Below are 19,472 nucleotides of genomic sequence, written 5' to 3'. Positions count from 1 at the left end.
TACGTGTTTAGTAATAAATGAGTTTTTTTTTTTAAGTTATAAACAAGTCATTCAACCAAAGTATTACTATAAATACACCATTTCATCATTTAACCTAAACCAAAGGCCTAATTTTGTTATTTTTAGAACTTAAAAGAACTTGAAAAATTGGAAGGAAATTATATTTTGCTTTCATTGTAGAGTTGAGAAAATAGTGTAAGGAAAATCAAAATTAATAAAGGGGAGCCGTGACTGTAAAATCTGGGAGCTGTGTTGGTATGATTTCGGGTGTGCTAGGGTTTAAAGATTAAATTTGCAAAGTCGTCCCTTTATGTTAGTTAATACAGTAAAATATATCTTCACTTCAAAATTTATCATATGGGTAGGGATTATTGTCATGGCGATTTAATGATACTAAAAAGAATGTTATGTCGATGGCGATGGTATGTGCAGGTGTTTTAGCAGTGCTGTGTGGGTGCAGATTATTGTGTTATTTTCAGTTTCTTAGTTTTGCCTGCATTGTTTCATTCTAATAAATATTCTTTGTCCATGTCAAGCTCAATACTAACCCAACAAAATAGTGCTTGGAACAATTGGAGATATCTTAAAAGGAAAATGATTATTAATAATAATAAATAACATGTCTATGTTCTTCATAGAACTTAAAACAAACCATAATTTATTCATTCACTTGACACGTAAATCACTACCAAAACTTTTTGCCAAATAGGGCATTCTTCTTTCCCTTCTTCCCCCTTCCGTGCTTCCCATGCTTAACTTTTCCACCATGACCATGATGTCCATATGCAACATGCCCTAACACCCATAGTTACAAATATATTTAGTAATTTATATAGACTTTATTAAATTAACAAAAACAATTACATTTCTCTTACCTGAATGAGAAGCCCCCGGATAACCATGTGGAGGGTGTGCACCCTGAGGATAGCCACCTAGTGGATAACCTTGAGGTGGATAACCTTGAGGTGGATAACTTTGAGGCGGATACCCTTGAGGGGGATATCCTCCATATGAAGGATGTCCGGTATTAGGAGGATACCCTCCGGGATGAGGATATGTTCCAGGAGGTGGATATCCTCCAGGGGGTGGAGCATATGCACCGGGTGGATATCCTCCCGGAGGATAATGTCCTCCATGACCATGCTTATGTTTACCTTTACCCTTCTTTCCCATGTTTTACTCAACTGATCAAGATTAAACTTTGCGAATACAATATGAGATTGTGTTGTATGATCGGAACAAAATCGTTTAATAAAATTTAGATTTTATAGCTATAATTGATTAACTACATGTTCAAATTTTAAGCAGATTTTTACGTTGTTTCTTGAATATGTAATTGATGTTGTGAAGAAAAACACGGAAAACATCAGATATTTTTAATGTAAAAATATCATATAACATTATTTCTAAAATTTACTATAATCATATTTATTTAAATATTATATTCTCTTCTTTCTAATGCTCAATTCATTAAAAAAAATTGGACTAAACCTACGCACAGTAAAATTTCCAAAGTTGCCTATTTGCCTGTTAGTGCACAGCTAGTGCGTGTGCTTCCCCAATACTGTGACTCTCAATCACAAAGATGGTGACAATATGTTAACCTTGAGATAAATATGATTAACAACCAGTTGATTTAATGAGATGAAATATTACATTTTTTAAGTAAGATTAGAAGTTTAAATCCTATGTTTACGGATAAAACAAATTGGGTTAAAAGAGTTAACCAACAGTGAGCCTATGCAAAATCCAATCCAAAATAATTGATCGAATACCGATTGTTAAAAAAAATGTTGAGATCAATATTTACATTTTTCGGCAGATTTGGTTTTGAAAGGATGTTGCGCTGAGAGGATTTTATGGCAAACTAAAGGAACTGAACCATTAAGGTAAAGGGGAAAAGCATTTTATTTATAGCATACGCATGCATGATCCAAGGACGATCAAAGCTCGATGAATGTCTGACCGTAATAACATGTTAACTGGATCTCGGTAATATTATCCATAATATCATACCTTAAGGTGACTAATAACTAATTCTACATAGGTTAGAAGAAGAAAATACAACCAGCCCAAAATCAGTATGATCTCTGATCAGAGCTGAAGCCTAACATAAACCTACATGACTACAACTTTCATGTTATCATCGTTAGCTTACAATTGAAATCGGCACTATTTTCTAGTCTGTATAAGTAGAAAGAAGACCAACACCCACCATTATCAGGGCACTAGATCACTACTGATATCTCCTGCATGCATATTTGCAAAAAAAAAAATTAGGAAAAGAATTTGGTGCACACAATAGATCATGCAATTTCTAGAAAGCTACTTGATCTGAACGCTACTTCAAACCCTAACCGATTAAGCACAGAACTTCATGTGGGGACTAACTGGCTAACCGTTTCATTGAATCAATTCAAAATATTTAAGATTCTTACCATGCATGCATTTGATGAAGTAATCGAAATCTGGGAGACATATTACTCCTTGAACTAAAGGAGATGACTGTTGATAGACAAAGAATGAAAGTGGCGACGATCAGGATCATTTCTTGGCTTGGCTGTCTCGATTATTCTCAAACACCCTTCTCTGTCATAACATGAAAGTGTATTCTCACCAGCAACGCTCAATCCTAGATCCCAGGAAGAATTGAGAACCTGTGGCAGTAAGTTATAACCTTCAGAACTATATTGCCTACAATTTATGGATTAGTTTAATCAGGTCAAATCTGTTGTGATCTTGTGTGTGTGTGTGTGTGTATTACTGCATAACCTAGCAATCAAGAAATTAATTTCATAACAAGATAAACCCAGCGCAAGTGATCACGCAAGTGGGGTTGATCACTTGTAGTTCAATACACTTTCCGCAAAATGGAAGTACTAGGAAATCATGTTAATTCACTCCAACCCAACACTTCAAACTTTTAGTTTCAACAGTTGGCAATCATGGTATAAGGGTCAGTTTATTCACCACCCATTTTTAATCCACGTCACACGCCTGTTCATCTGAGCGAGTCTGAAGTGATATTATTCCCAGACTTGTTAATCTAAACTTTTTAATGTAGTACTACCAAATGGTTTGAGGCTAGAAAAAAAAATCTGCAGAGAAAAATATTCTTGTAAACCCGCCTGTCCTTAATATTATAGGCTGGACAGCAAGCAACTAAATGGTTTTAAGAGTTCTCTCTTCAATAGATGACAAAAGGAAATATCTATGTAGCTTAAAGTGATTATGGAAGTCATAGGACACCAGAAAGACACACCTGCCAACTCAAACCTTCTGGATCAGCAAATGCTTCATCATATCCGTAACTACATTTCTGCAACCCATAGCACACAAACTTCATTGTCACAGAATGTTTCTTTAAAACCTCAAACACTGGAGAATATCCATCCTGATTGATAGGGTTATAATATCCTGCTGTTAGCTCTGCCGCATGACTGGAAGTCTTGTACCACCAATAAATTGCAGGTATCTGTATGTTAGCATCATAAATTAATCCTTCTTATTTTCTATAATTGTGCAATCTCTAATTAAAGGTCAACTCAGGAGCCACCCACAGACCACAATGACATCCATTTTGTTCAGTTCAAAAACTATGCAGACCATTCATCAAAACTATTATAGACAACCACAGTTTAACATATGAAATTAATCAATTTTCCAGCAATTAAAAATGCACTTTGAATTTACCTAATAGTCTAATTCATTTAGATCCGGAATCAGTTAATGACCAGGATAAAATAAAGCAGAGGATCCAGGTTCAGTGTTAGAAGGAAATTGCAAAGGGAATGAGAAGTGCATGAAAAGTAGTTAAAAATAAATGAGCAACATAATATTTAAGCATTTATCAGAAAGAGTCGATGAATGACAAGTCATGCAGATGAACAATATAAAAAGTTAAAACTTGGCTTCCGACAGGCGTATTTTGTGTACTACTAGCATACCTTAACAATAATCTTGGTCTCCTCAAAAGCAAGATTCGCTAGAGACAATATATTATCTGCATGGTCCATTAAAGACTGGGCATACCAATGGAGGAAAAAGCGCCCATAGTAGCTATCATAATCACCCCGTTCACAAAAGAATCCAGTTTCATGTGGCCTAGAATTATAATGACCAGCATTATCAGGTCCCCTAGCCCAGAAAGAGTGCCCACGCAATTTAGCAGCTTTCCGTAGATGTTGCTGTAAATATTTATCATAACACTGCTGTAAATATTTTATCATAACACTGGACAGATATGATGGCACCAGGAAAATGTGCATGTAAGGATGTGAAATCAAAGAAAAGCAAGTCTTCGGCTAAATATATTAATCACATAGTGAGAGAATGCAAAATTTTGAAATGCAATGCAATAAATGATCATTAAACTCTATTTGAGCATCATATAATGGTTCTAGGTCCAGCAGAGAATGAGCCCAAATTAACAATTTATGAGTTCATTCTGCTTTTAACTTTGGGAAGCATATTTACTTGAAAATTTGGCTTGACTTCTATGTACATTGTACACTATTGTGTTACGAAAGCCAAATTTAACATTTTTTACACTCTTTGAGCTTTTTTCTTTTAAAATATATTCATACAACTTGCATATATATGAATATACAAGTATGCAAGTGTTCTAACTTGAGCTTGATCTTAATGTTAGCTTGATCATGATTGAACCCTAATGCTGGCCTATCATTTGCATAACAGAAAAGACCCATTCAACTGTGAATCAGAATTTACACCAAAACCTGCAATGTTATACGGAGAAAAGAAACAGAAGCATTGAAACATATCGGAGTTAAAGTTAACAAATACCTGAAACTCACCGATGCCAGGATACCTCCATCCCATCCTTTCTGAGAAAGAGGGATACCTCAACTCCCTAGATGGTCCAAGTCCAATCTCCACTGCAGAAATAAGACCCTCAGCGAACAAGTCATCAAACTCTGTCCTGAAGCTTCTCATGAAATCAAAATAGACCTGCAAATAAATGACAATAACACTAAGCAAGACAATCAATACAAGCACGAGTTTCCCAAGTCAGTTTCTTGGTCCTATGCATCAAAAGACTAATGTGATGTACATTACTTTGGTTGAAACACAGGCGAAAAGAGATGAAAATTGCCTTTTCCAACCAATTGATAAAAATGAGGGTGGAGGTAACAATAAAAATATAATGGCATAGACAAAATTATCAGTTTTTTAATACCTCAACACCAGTTCTTCCATTTAAAACACGTTCTTTGTCAATGCCCCAGGATAAATATTCAGTAGTTCTCCTTCCTTCACGATCAGTGAAGAAGATATCCTGGTTTTCTTTTCCTATCTCCAAAATCCAGTTGGGTAGGGGGATCAGTACATCAACAGAATCGGCACTCCCATACTCGTGAAATGCCATTACAACCTTCAAAAGTGAAGAAGAAACTTTAAAGTTGCTTCCTACATAAGACAAAAAACACCTAAGAAGACTCCTGAAATTAAAAGACAACTCTAAAAAATGCAGAATAAAAGTTTAGATATGTCAACATTTTGTGCAATTTCCAATATAAGAAGAAAATGTGTAAAACAAATAGAAATACATGGATAGAAAACCAATGAAACTTTTGAACAGAAAGCATTATGGAACATATAAAAATAAGTTTAGTAAAGAATGAACTCGAAGCTAAAGACACTTAGAAACGGGAACAAGCAGACATCAAGAGAGTCATTCCTTCAGAGTTCCTAATACGTTTCATTATATAGATATTAAGAGGCTGTAATTCATATAGAAACTGTCTAGAAAGTCATTTTCCCACTACTGCATCAACTCTCAAATAATGTTAAACACCTACAGCAGACCATAAAAGAAGGCAAAGGGAAAATGCAACTTTATTTAGTTGAAATCAACCTGTATCTTCATCTTGAACTCTCGAATATTGTTAAAAATTCCCGGTAGCCAGACCACACATACTTCTGTGGGTTCCAGCACTCAACAAGTCCCCACCAACAATCTACAATGACTCCATCTACATTTAAGAAGCTCATATGACTTAGCTCCTGTCTAACATAATCAGGATCAGCTAACTGACAAAAGTTGTTGATGACACCTGTCTGCCAAAGAACAGAGAAGAGTTGAGTTTCCACAGAGAGAACTTGAAAGTCAACATTAAAAATAACAAGCCATGAACCGTGCATCCCAAATTATAAATAAAAAATATGAAAGAGCAAGTCCTCACCGAAAGCTTTACATAATCAGGGACATATTGGGTGCCTGTAAAGTCATTCTTGTGCTCTGTTGAATGAACTCGTGTATAAGCTGCTTTAATGAATCACCGTGTCAGACGTATTTATAATGTTAGGGGATCCAAAATAAATGGAAATTTGAAAAACATAGACTAACCCTATTGCCAGTTCAAAATGGTAGCCAAATCAACAATCGGTGTCTATCATTTCAATAATAAGAAGATTTAACAACATTCTTCTTATCTTAAATCATGACTGTAATCCTAGAAGAAATTACTCTGAACAAATCATAGTAGTGACATCATTATATTTGTAGAACCCTTAGGTTGAAGCTCAAATAACAGAGGGGTGAAGAAAGTGAAAGAAAAGAAAAACAAGCAATCAATATTTAGCTCAAAATTTGCCTGATCTGTCTCCAGGCAGTCAACTGAGTTGATAGGACTAGCACTTGGATATTTCTAATTCCTTGCATCTCTCCCCGTATAACAACAGAATCCAGAGATGCTGGAGACAAATTGTCATCAATTCTGACAACCGGTGGCTGACAGTCTAATGTTGCTTTAACAGAGCAATTCTTCAAAGAAGTGGTTGATAGTGGACTTTCACCTGACCTCACTGAATATGCACCCTGAGCATTATCAAAGTTCAAAACGTATTTGTCACACAGAAAAATCAAGCACCTATAGCCGCACACAGTAAAGTATTAATACTATGAATGTCCAGAGAAATTATCAGGATAGACTACAGCAAATAATGTACAGATATAAAATGGCCACAAAGGCAGACTTGAAACAGAAACACCAACAATTCAAGAGATAACTAGAATTAAAGAAACACCTATCCAAACCGTGCTTGGTGCTGACACAATTTCATTCCTACTGTCAGCATATATCAAGTGCGGAGAATGAGCATTATGGTCTGGGAGAAAAAGCTTAACAGGCAAATTGAAGGTGAACTGGATAACCATTAATCCATTCCATTTAAGAAATTGAGAATTGTAGCAAATTATAAGTAATTGCATAGACATTTTAGTCATACTTTCAAGTCAATTAGTTTTTATTAGCTAACTTTTCGGATTAAACAGAGCTATGAGGAAACTAGCTAAGGCCGATGACACTTGCCACATGATATTCAAATCTTCAGAGCTAAAACCCCCTAGTAAAACTATCAGTTAACTCGTGCTTGGAGAAGAAGCAGAGGGATCCGAAATAAAGGAATCGATCAGCATTAGAAATTACGTTTTTTTTTAAATAAAAAATGTAGTTTAGTTGTTGAAGGAAGGAAACAGACCAAACTTTGCTGATGTTGGGGCGGAGGAGAGTGCCTGTAAGTAGTGCCGTCGGGCTCAACGGTCCAACCAGCCTCACGGGCCAAGGCGGCCAGTACATCGTTCATATCAGCACGCGCTGGAAGAGGGAAATTACCGTATTGCCTCAATCCGGCCAGCATACGGCTAGTGATGGCTCGCCTGTGCCGTTCCCGACGCTTTGTCCTCTCCTTTTCTTTCTCCCTCTCACGTTTTCCCTTGCCGGAGAAGGAGGAGGTAGTGGTTGCGCCGGCAGATCCAGAGGGAGTGCTAGTGGGGCTCACAGAGGCTGCAGCCGCCGCGGCTGTTGCAGCGAACCCTCGAGGTCGCCTGGGCTGAGACGGGGGTTGGGGTTCCATGGTGAGATCTTGTTAGCAGAATTAAGGAATTTTTTAAATGTTCAATATATTCGTCTCGGGTTTGGAGTAAGGAAGTCAGTTAGGTGTCCACCATCATCGTCATCCTCGAGCTTCAATTCACACTTCAACTCTAACTCATCGTCACTCTCTTAATTATTACTATGATCAAATTGATATTGTATAATATTATATACTTAAGATTAAATTAATAAAATATATATAACAAATAACTAATATACTATTATATAACATTTATTTAATTATTATATCAATAATTTTTTTAACAAATAATCGTCAAATTCATTGATTGGTCTAGTTAGAACAAAATGTTATTATCTCTAAAACATATGTTATCAGTTATTGAAAAAAGATTGTAACAAATAATAGTTGGTAATAGCTTTAAATTATAATAAAATTATTTTTTTGGTATAACCAATTATTAATCAACTATTTCGGATTAGATACTTCAAAGACAATGACGACTGTCCAAATTCAGTTTGTTCAATTCACAGTTAATAGGATTCTAACCTCTAATCTTGCTTAAGAGACCTAGTGCCTCATCCACTAGACCAACCGGTTATTGGTATTATAATAAAATTAATAATTAAACTAAAAATATATATAGTTAAAAATTAAAATAAAATCAATCTTATAATTTAATAAATCCATTACAATAGCGGGCTTCATAAATTCAAAACAAAGCTGCATAACGGGCTTGGAAATTACGCTTTGGGTTTTGGTGTCAGGGCCAGCCCATTTGATGGTGAATCAATTTCAAAAAACCAAAACTATTCAAATATTCGATGATTAATATCCACGTTTATTCTGAATTTGTACATATATTAATTAAAAATATAAAAATTTGTGATTCATTAGTTAGTCGAGTAATCAAGAATACTCATATCATTTTATTTTATGTGAATTTAAATTTTAATATTTATCTTAAAAATATAATATTTCTCTACTTAATAAAAATATATGTGAAATTTCAAATATCATTTAAATCCAAGAACCCAAAATTGAATATTTATCATTATCTGAACTTAAAAGATAATTCACTAATTGTTAAAAATTTGAATTATTCGAGTATTATTAACTCGAATTTTATTTAAAATTTTTCGGATTAAATTCATAAAATTATAAATTAATTTGAGTCTTTTAACTTTAAAATAAGTACAAAACTTTATTTCTATAATCGAATCAAATTTTGTTCGCTCTTAACTACAATAATACTTTTGAGTGCTAGAATTTGTGAAATATTTTAAATTTCAACAAATGATTTTTAAAATATTGAAAATTTTAACTCAATCAGTTGAGCAATTGGGGTAGGGTTCACTCATCGCACGTATTGTTTGATTCTCAGTTTTTATATACTAATTTTGGTTTTAATTTTTTTTAATTTTATTTTGAATAAATAATTTTATTTAAAGTTTTCATTACTTTTTAATAAATTTCTAATGCCTCTTAAGACATTATCATAGTCATAGATACCGATGTTTTAGACTCTTGATGTCTGACTTCTTCATTTGTTTGTACATGACATTCCGTTAGTTTTCAGATATTTATGTCGGATGAAACTGTGGTTAAGGAGAGATTTATTTTTTAGTTGCTCGCTTTGGATACACTTGAGGTATGCCTCCTCTATGCCCGGTGTTCGGGGATATCAGAGTGATCCATCCATGTATGTTGTGGCCTCAACTATTTACACTCTTGCCATTAGACTATCATCAATCACTCACCATTATATTTTGTTTATGGTAATCAACAATGTATATATGATAACACGTTGTTGATGATGCTTTATTTGATTGATAGTTATATAAATATTACACTTTTCTTCTATTAAGTGATTTTAGGTGTTTAATTAATTAATTAATTTAAATCAATTTAACACATCCAAATTATAAATTTATTACTAGATTTTTGGTTTCTCCATCGCATCACATCATCCAATTTCTAAAGATGTTATTGGAGTGTGGAGCAGCGGCTTGGGCGGGTGTTTTACATTATATGATTCACTCGCATCAAAATACTGATAGATAAAATTTTGATTCAATTATAAATAATTATATCCCCAAAATTAAATCATTTAACTCACAATATCTTTGTATTGCCCTTTACGTTGTGTGTCTATATTTAGCATGATAGATTCCAGCAAAAGCATGCATTGTTTGTTCACAATTCCAATATTTACAGTGATGGACGCCTTTTCTTCTTCCTTTCTCTCCGCATTACCACCTTCAACAAACTCCGGTCTCCGGCCACGGTCACCAGATCTACTTCCCCACACTCTTATGTTCCTCGCCGTCACATTTCCTCCGTCACCAGATCTAAAAAAGCTGTAGAACACAGAACAAATTTATTCTTTCCTCTCAGGCTCAGTTGGATCATTCAATAAATTAGAAGATATATATGTACATGTGTGGTCATTGTTATAGTGTATACTGCAAACACCATAGCAGATGAAGTTACAAGGTTTTTAAAACATTGGATAAAGATACCTAGCTGCATTTGTTACAGATAAATTGAACCTTTAAACAGTTTATTTTTGGGTTTAATTGCATCCTAAGAAGAAGAAGAAGAAGAAATTCATGTTTATCCCTTGTAATCTTAGAACAGCAGAAAAGTCAAGTTAATCAGGGACTGCCATAGAAGAGTAAAGAGCTGCTCAAGTTTCTGTGTACAGCTTTGATTGCCGCGTCCCAATCAATCAGTTTACCCCTAGCTAAGGCTAACAAAAGAATAAGATAGAGAAATGTAACTTTTGGCTACCTAATCTAGTTTGGCTGGCACAATATTAATACTCGATTATCATGATTAATTAAACAAGCAGGTCAAATCTCTCCATTTTTACCCATGTTAAAATGCACAAGTACCGTACCTTAAGCCAGAATAGGTTCTGTAGGCAAAAGGAAAAGCTCAGTCTTGGAGGAGATAACTGGAGATTGAACACCATCAACTAACCAACTTGATGAATAAATGTTGCTTGATCATCCATCCATTCTAATTGATATAATATTATTGATTCGGGTACAAACAGATAACTTTTTGCCCTTAAAATTACAATTTAATCACTCAATTAAAAAAATTGTTACAAACAAATCATTTCTTCAATAAAAAAACGAAACAAACTAATTGATATAATATTAATTTTAGTCCCTAAAACTTATACATTCTATTAAATTAGTCTTAAATTAAAATAATCCAATAAGTTTAATTCTTCATATTTAAAAATTCATCAATCTGGTATTAAAATTTATCAATTTAGTAAAGAATGCTACTATACAGAACGATACAATCGGATTAAAGAACCAGTTAGATAATTACTTTCTATTTGTTAAAATGGTATTGTCGTAACCGGTTTTCGCCCGGGTATGAATTTTTTACTTGGCAGAAAAATAAAATGAATAAGTAAATGATTTTGATTTAAAAAAAATGTTATAGGAGTCGTCATTGACCTTTTTGGGTTAGATAGGTCAAATACCTAAAAACAATCTCTTAAAATAGTTTTGAATAAAACATAATTTAAAAGATAAAACTAATATGCGTATAACAAAAAATTTTAGTAAAAAAAGATTCGTGGTCGATTACGTTTAGGGAAGGATTAGCACTCCTATAACGCCCAAAATTAATACTCATTAATTATAAGTTGCCTCTATTATTGGAAATTCAACAATATATTTAATTTAATTTATAACCCTGTTATTTCAAATTTATTAATATAATTTTAAGAAAATATATTAATATATATATTTTTTATTTTTATAAATAAGATATTTATTTACTTAGAAATATCAGAAAAGGGCTTCTAGGTGTTTTAAGACAGCTCCTTTCTTAATATTAAAAAATAAATAAATATTAATAAACATTTCTATAAAAATAATTAAAATAAATTAGTATATATAATTTATAAAAATAGGATATTTATTTATTTAAGAATATCAAAAAATGACTTCTAGGTGCTTTAAGACAGCCCATTTCTTAATATTAAAAAAATATAAATATTAAAATAATTAAAATAAAACAATATGTATTTTCTGGTTTTTATAAGTAAGATATTTATTTAAAATACTAGAATAGGACATCTAGTTGCTTTAAGACTGCACTTTTCTTTGATATTAAATAAATTTTATTATTTAAATAAATATAAATATATATAGATATTTATATGATTAAGATAAAAATAATAATAAAATAATAATTAAAGCTATAATTAAAATATAAAAGTAATAATAAAATAATATTGCAAATAAATAATGATTTAAAATAAAAGAAATTAAACTTATAAAATTAAATTGCAAAATATATAAAACTTATGGTCAAAATTATAAAATATAAACAATTAATTGACATAGTTATAAATATTATGTAATATAACCATTAAGAGTGTGAATTAGCCATAATAAAATATTCAGGACTAAAATAATAATAGTTAAAATTATAAGGGACTTAAATGGATGTTTACCTTAAACATATAAGCATATATATATTAAGGACTAAAATATAATAAAATAAAATACAAGAACAAAATTAAAATTAAAATAATTAAAAGTATGATACGAGTGACTAAAATAAATAAAATTAAAACTATAGCATCATATTCATAAATAAAATAACAACAAAATTAATTAATGACTAAAATAAAATAAAATAAAAGAGAAATTAACATACAAATATCGAAATAAAATAAAGAAAGAATATCGATGACCAAAATAAAAAACGTCTAAACTAGAATGGCTTATGAATGATTAACCCACTTAAAAGTGATTTAAATATAAAACACGCTAAGAGTCCAGAGACTTTAGCATGATTTACCCCAAAAATAAATTAAATCCCCTATTTATTAAAACGCAAAACTCACCAGGGACTTAAATTTGATTTAACCCTAAAACTAATGGCTAAAATATAAAATATGGTTAAGCTAAGAGGACCTAAAGATATTTTACCCAAAACCTAAGATATATATATGTATTATTTCTCTCTTTTTGGGTAACCTAGCCACTTTTATTTTCTTCTTCTTTTCTCTCAACCGAGAGAAGCCAAAGCTTCTCCTTTCTTCCTCTTTCACAACCGGCCGAGCAACCCAAGTAACATCTCGCCGCCGGCCACCGTAAATCGGTGGTCGAATACTCCTCCAATCATCCCCACACAAAACCCAAACCTAAAATTTATCCTAAAAAAATTTTTAAATCTCGATTTGGGATTAAACTACCAAAAACGAGATTGAAAATCTCAAGCCTTTCTCTGATTCTTCAACCGATGTTTCTTCGGCGACCTAGACTCCGACGAAGAACTATGAACGACGTAAAATCGTTCTTTTATATTTCTGTTTTTTTTCTTACTGATTTTTTTTATTTTGAAAAAAATAAAATATGAAATACCAAACTGAAAAATAAAGACCAAATGTAAAAATAATCTTTGTTGTATTTTTGTTTCTGATTTTCTTTGTATTATTCTTGATTCCTCCCTCAATTTTACATACTGTTCTAGGGGGTTTTATAGCCCCAGTTTACATGTAAATATATATATATATAATATTTGTTGTTGTTTTCTGATTTGCTGATAAGGATGTTGGGACGTGGATGGTGCTTAGGAGGCCACGGGTGGAGTTGTCGGAAGCTACTGGAGTGTAGAGGGACAGCTGGGTTGCTTGCTGTAAGTTATTGGATGGAGGGGGAACATCTGTTGTTGCTGGAAGCTGCTGGAATACTGATGTGGTGGAGTTGCTGTCAAGATAAAAATGGTGATTACAGGTATTATACCAGAAAAGTAATTAAATATTTATGAAAGAAGTAATTTAAGAAAGAAAATCAGTGTGATAAAAAAATGAATAAGAAAAATTAAATTGTTTTAAATTAGATGTATAAATTTTAGGGGCTAAAATTGTTATTATATCAACCATGACTAATATATGACTAGTAGTGAGATCTCTGTGATAATATTTTAATTAAGTGATTAAATTATAACTTAGAAAAATAGGAACTGATAATTGATGGACTTAGATGTACTTTATCCCTGTTTTTATTAGTTTGCATAAGCTTCCCGTTCAAAGAACAATAGTGGAATTATAATATAGGAGCACCATAAAATGTGGCCATTTCGACTAATAATTTGTTATGAGGAACAGGAAAATGAAGGGGAGACGTACAGTTTCCCTTGTTTGGAGTGTGTTCAAGACAAACTCAACTTGGGATTTGCCTACATCTCCTATCCATAATTCTATATTTCGGAGTTCATCCACTAAACTACATAGAGGAGAGAAGGTCGGTTATGTACAACACTCAAGGAGCTGTCAGTCGACCTGCATGTCCCAATGACATCCATGACGGTTCAGCCGGATTAAATGCAACTTCTCGACAAATGGTTCGAGAATCTCAGCCTCTTCTTCCGGAGCAAAGGCCATGCAAATGCTAAGCTCTTGCATTGCCTTGCCATATTCCCGACATTATTTTAGTTATCAAATTTAGTTCCATCCATCATTACCCAAACCCTCTTTAAAAAAAAAAACCAAAGAATTTTCGGAATTCATACCTGTTATAATACAGCATCATGCCATGATCTCTCGTCAGCGCCCAATTATGTGGCTGCAGACTCAACAATCTTTCCGAAGCCATGATAGCCGTTAGATATATGAACTGCAAAACTACACCGTTAGCATTGACTGAAATATAAACAGTAATTAAAAGGAACAAATTCGTAAACCGTTTCGTGGTAAAAACTACTGTCTTAGAAACGAATTCGCCCCGATGTGTGTAATCGCTGCAGTAGGCGGACCGTCCCCCGAGGTTAACACGGTCGCTCCGAATTCCGTACACCCGAAACCGGATTGGACTGCTGGTGGTATTGTTCTTTGATCGGAAAGCACTTAGAGAGAACTCACAGAGAGAATTGTAGAAAACACTTTTGTAAGTTAATTGTGAATATTTGAGAGTAAATTGAGAAGCTGAATATAACCATCTATTTATAGGTTAGAAATAGAGTTAAAATCGTCCATAAAATTTCAGGATTAAATCTCTTCTTTTGTAACAGTTGAATCGTCTAGATGAACCTGACTCAAAAATAGTCCAGGTTCATTGCATCATTGTTTAGTTGTTATAACTCCCGAAATTATATCATGTAACCCATGGAATTAAATCAAATAACTCTTGTAACTCCTGATATTAACAGCTTGTCTCCTCTGTACAAACATCTTAACGTTTTGATTTAATTTAGGAAAAACTGTTTAATTTCTCATAAACCAGCTGTTATCATTTGAAATTAAACAGTCATCAGCAGCCTATAAATATTAGTTGAAATCTTTCACATTTTTCCATGTGTTTCTTTCAAAGAGAAATTTTTCTAAAAATATAGTATCCGCGCGGACGTGTCGAAGACACGTATTATCACGACCACGGCCACGACCACGACCCGAGCCGAGACGGACGGCGCGCGAGAGTCCCCCTTGTTCTCTATCACTCAACAAGGAAGTGGGAAAACCAAGCCTTAAATATTATTCCCAATAGTGTTTTTAATACTATGTGGGATTGAACATTACCAACAATAGCCAGCCTGCGAAAAAATTCGTCTCATTTAGGATACCATTTATGAAGATGCTTGCATAGTATAAACTGACCTTAGGCCAATACAACAGGAAGTACTGAGAATAAACTCGAAAAAAAGACCAATCTCATCCGCATGAAGCAAACATGTTATGTAGTTTAAATGGTATCACTGGAAACCAATTTTAAGAGCAACTCTTAGAAGTGCTTAGCACCACAAATCAAATCCCTACCAAATTAATAAGGCATTAACATTGTCAGTGTGAAAATGTATATAAAGGGAAATATGTTTAAAATACAATTAGATTCTGATTTCGCATAATCAATTCAGATCAGCCTATCATAAAGAACTGTATTCTCTACAAAACGCACAAGGATTAATAGTTCTCGACAGTAAAAAGTTTGCCAATGATCGATCTCCAATACTGCAGCTCCTTACCAGTCGAACATTAAGTGGAAAAAAGGCCTTATCCCACTACCAAGCAACAACGCAAAAGAGAAACAGAGTTTACAGTTATAATGAGAAGAATGTGAGAAAAATACAAAAAGTAAACCAAAGTTGCAGAGCATGGCCTTTACTATATTAGACATTCATTCAGCTTCAAATGCATAATGAAATTGTTGAGTGGCAGCTAAAGAAAACAAATGCTGTAGAAAGGCAAACTTTGGGAAGAAAGTTATGCTACTAATCATAAAAATAATCATAATTTACCTAAGATCTTGCGGGCGCAACAAAGGGACATTGGATTTATCGATCATGTTAGTTTTCTCTCTGGCATTATGAACATGCCTAAGAGGAGAGGTCAGCATCATTCCTTGATTTGATCTTGAAGCACGTTTCCAGTGGAGCCTCTGCAAATGGTTTTTAATTAGTTTATTTCATATGTAGGAAAGAAATCTTTATACAACTTGATGATAAGGATTAGGACTTACAATCAAATTGGCTAATGCAATCCCAATAATATCACAGTTGGTAGCTATCTCAAGCCCTAAAAGTGAATTACCAGTTAAATCTGATGCCATTGATCTAGGGTCCTCCACACGCCTTCCATTGACAATAGCAAACAAGCTGTGTCCTAAAGTCACTTTGAAGAGTTCCTACAAAGAGAAAAGTAGAAGTTAAGTGCATTTAAAGTCACCTTAGGCAAGCGAGAGGATGAAAGAGAAAAGACTCACTTGCAATGTTTCTAAGAGATATGTGAGTTTTTACTGTTGTAAATATTAGAGTTTATTTAAAATTAGTGATAGAGATAAAATCTTATCTCTTGATAATAGAAGATAAGGTTTGTCTATTTAAATAACTCCTAGTAGTAGTTAAACACTTGTACTCTAAGTCTTTAAATAGACTTTGTAGTTTATCTACAAGATATAGAAGGACACACTATTCTCATGAGTTTCCACATGGTATCAGTCTAGGGATCAATCTCTCCATCAGGATCGATGGTTTTCCCTTCTGAATCTTCTGGCGCTAACTCATCGGCAGATTCCTTTCAAACTGTCGGTGATTTCCCAGAGCTCTCTAGCATAGCAGTCATCTGCCAACATTTTGTACACCATAACTACCTTTCGTAGTCTCAATCAGTCAAGATTTTCCTTATTGGACGGGGGAAACTTGGCTATATCTCCGGGGAGATTACGAAGCCTTATTCAACAAACCCATTTTTTGAGAAGTGGGTACGTGAGAATGGCGAGGTGTCTTGGTTGGTTAACACCATGTCTCATGACATTGGTACCAATTATCTTCTCTACGAAACCGCTGCAAATATATGAAAAGTTGTTCGGAAGACGTATTCTAGTACAGACAACACCTTTGAGTTGTTCGATATTGAGAGTAAGGCATCAAATTTAAAGTAGGATGGCTTGCGTGTTATTGAATTTTTTCGTTCTTGGTTTGTTCTATTGTAGCAGCTTGATCTGTATGCGGTTCCTAATTGGGAAACTCCCAAGGATGCAACCATGTATAAACAGATACAAGCACATAGAAGCGTTTTTCAATTTCTTAACGGCCTGATCGTTGTCTGGGATACCGTGAAACAACAAATCCTTGGAACTAAACATGCTCTTTCCATTTGGGAAGTCTTTGTAGAAGTCAGGAGAGAAGAGAGTAGGAGATCCTTCATGCTGCCTTCGGTTCCTATCGCTGAGAATTTGCCTTGGTTACTCAGCCTTCTTCTTCATCTCGGACTAAAAAAGGCCGACTTGTTTGTGATTTTTGCAAGAAAGTTGGACATTAGAAGTAGCAGTGCTGGAAACTTCATGGTAAACAATAGAAGCCTTCTTCCCTGCGGACACCTCGCGAATCCCACTCCAAGATCGTCAACCCTGTGAGCAATGGTGTTTTCTCACAGGAACATATTGTTGTCCTCCAAAAGATGTTTTGTAGCATGGGAGACTCTCGTAAGGCCAATGTGGTTCCGACAGAAGCAGAAGGTACACAACAAGGTTTCTTTCCTACTGCCTTTTTAGCAAATCAAGATGATCCAGCATGTATTATTGACTCAGGGGCCTCTGACCATATGACTGATAACAAAACATTAATGTCTACGTTTGCACCATCTTGCTCTAAGCAGTCTATTAAAACTGTCGACGGGTCGTTATCTCCTTTTAAAGGTTCTGGTTCTGTTATTCTTAGTAAGGATATTATGCTTAGGGATGTCCTTTTCGTACCCAATCTTGCTGATAATTTGTTGTCTATGATTAAACTCTCTAAGGATTTGTACTGTTGCTCACGGTTTACCGATAGTGGTTGTATTTTGCAGGCACTGGATTCGAGGAAGACGATTTGTGATGCTAGATTGTACAATGGGCTCTATCTTCTTTATGGCACTCATTTCTCATTTGTTTATTTATAAAAAATCGCAGTTATTTAAATGTCATGTTTATCCACTTGCTAAGCAAACAAAATCCTCTTATCTCCCATCTCCTTATAAAACATCACACCCGTTTGCTTAAGTCTACAATGACATTTGAGGGCCCTCTGGAGTGAAGAATATTAATGGGTGTAGATGGTTTGTTTCCTTTATTAATGATCATAGCAGAACAATATGGACTTACCTAATAAAGGATAAATCTGAAACTATGTCTATTTTTGAACGGTTTTATACTATGGTTGAAACTCAATTTCAGAATCACATTAAAATATTTCAGTCTGATAATGGGGGAGAATTTTTTGCTAGTGCTTTGGGTGATATTTAAAAAAAAAAGGTATTGTTCAAATTAGCACCTGTGTGGATACACCACAATAGAACAAAATTACAGAGTGGAAAAATTGACATTTATTGGAGGTAACTCGATCCTTGTTATTTTATGGGAATATGCCAAAATATTTCTGGGGAGAGGCCATATTAACTGCCATTTATCTGATCAATCGTATGCCTAGTAAGATTCTTAAGTTTCGAACACCTAGAGATGTTTTCTTGGAGAGTTTTCCTTCTTTCAAACTGCTTTCTTCTATTTTACCTCTTCGGATCTTTAGTTGTATTGTTTTTGTTAAAAGTTTGGATCCTTTTAAGTCTAAATTGGATCCTAGAGCTCTAAAGTGTGTTTTTGTGGGTTATTCTTCACTTCGAAAGGGCTACAAGTGTTACTACCCTCCTACTAAGAAACTTTTTATTTCCATGGATGTCACGTTTTTTGAACAGGATCCTTATTTTTTTCGAGGCTCCAATTCAGGGGAGACTTGGATAGAATTTGGACCTCAGCAAGTGCATCCATTCTTTTTTTCTTCTATACTTCAGATGATTTGCCCACTGCATCTTCTAAACATACTCCTGTTCACTCTCTTACTCTTGTTGCTGCCCCTTTACTAACACCGTCAGTTTTTTCACCTCCTAAAATTGTTCCTCAGAATGTACAAACACATATAAAACTGTTCCTCAGAATGTACAATTTCCTAATCAACTTAGAGTTTATACTAGAAAGAAAAAGATCATTCCTGAGGCCATTTTGCAGTCTACCACTTGCCGAAAGTTGGATTTGAATCCAGCTGGCTTGGAAGATGTGGTGGTAAAGAAATTTCTTTCTTTCTCCTTGGAGTTTTTACTAGAACGAAAAAGA

At 33.9% G+C, this 19,472-nt stretch overlaps 2 protein-coding genes and 1 pseudogene across 3 annotated transcripts; 1 reads left to right on the top strand and 2 right to left on the bottom strand.

Annotated features, from left to right (window-relative positions):
• Positions 1 to 685: 685 nt before the first annotated feature.
• On the bottom strand, positions 686 to 1,173 carry LOC120187144 (cysteine-rich and transmembrane domain-containing protein B-like). Its single transcript, XM_039190924.1, has 2 exons — positions 876 to 1,173; positions 686 to 795 (listed from the first exon to the last, which is right to left on the bottom strand). The coding sequence occupies exons 1-2, from the start codon at positions 1,171 to 1,173 to the stop codon at positions 686 to 688; spliced, it is 408 nt and encodes a 135-aa protein (XP_039046855.1).
• A 794-nt stretch (positions 1,174 to 1,967) lies between these two features.
• On the bottom strand, positions 1,968 to 8,036 carry LOC120187071 (annotated as a pseudogene).
• A 5,202-nt stretch (positions 8,037 to 13,238) lies between these two features.
• Positions 13,239 to 18,599, top strand: LOC120187070. Of its 2 annotated transcripts, none has more exons than XM_039190866.1 (2): positions 13,239 to 13,631; positions 18,176 to 18,599. In XM_039190866.1, the coding sequence occupies exons 1-2, from the start codon at positions 13,447 to 13,449 to the stop codon at positions 18,366 to 18,368; spliced, it is 378 nt and encodes a 125-aa protein (XP_039046797.1). In that variant the 5' UTR covers positions 13,239 to 13,446; the 3' UTR covers positions 18,369 to 18,599. The 2 variants fall into 2 exon arrangements, with proteins under 2 accessions (XP_039046797.1, XP_039046798.1); XM_039190867.1 differs by lacking the exon at positions 18,176 to 18,599 and adding an exon at positions 14,006 to 14,499.
• The last annotated feature ends 873 nt before the right edge of the window (positions 18,600 to 19,472 follow it).

Source organism: Hibiscus syriacus, unplaced genomic scaffold (assembly GCF_006381635.1).
Source record: "Hibiscus syriacus cultivar Baekdansim isolate YM2019G1 unplaced genomic scaffold, ASM638163v2 tig00113722_pilon, whole genome shotgun sequence".
NCBI lineage: Eukaryota > Viridiplantae > Streptophyta > Magnoliopsida > Malvales > Malvaceae > Hibiscus > Hibiscus syriacus.
This window is presented reverse-complemented; position numbering and strand designations above follow the sequence as displayed.

Coding starts and splice junctions, on each gene's coding strand:
- LOC120187144 (XM_039190924.1), bottom strand. CDS start 1,173: ATGGGAAAGAAGGGTAAAGGTAAACATAAGCATGGTCATGGAGGACAT. Junction 796..875: donor TCCGGGGGCTTCTCATTCAG/GTAAGAGAAATG, acceptor TATGGGTGTTAG/GGCATGTTGCATATGGACAT.
- LOC120187070 (XM_039190866.1), top strand. CDS start 13,447: ATGTTGGGACGTGGATGGTGCTTAGGAGGCCACGGGTGGAGTTGTCGG. Junction 13,632..18,175: donor GATAAAAATGGTGATTACAG/GTATTATACCAG, acceptor TGTATTTTGCAG/GCACTGGATTCGAGGAAGAC.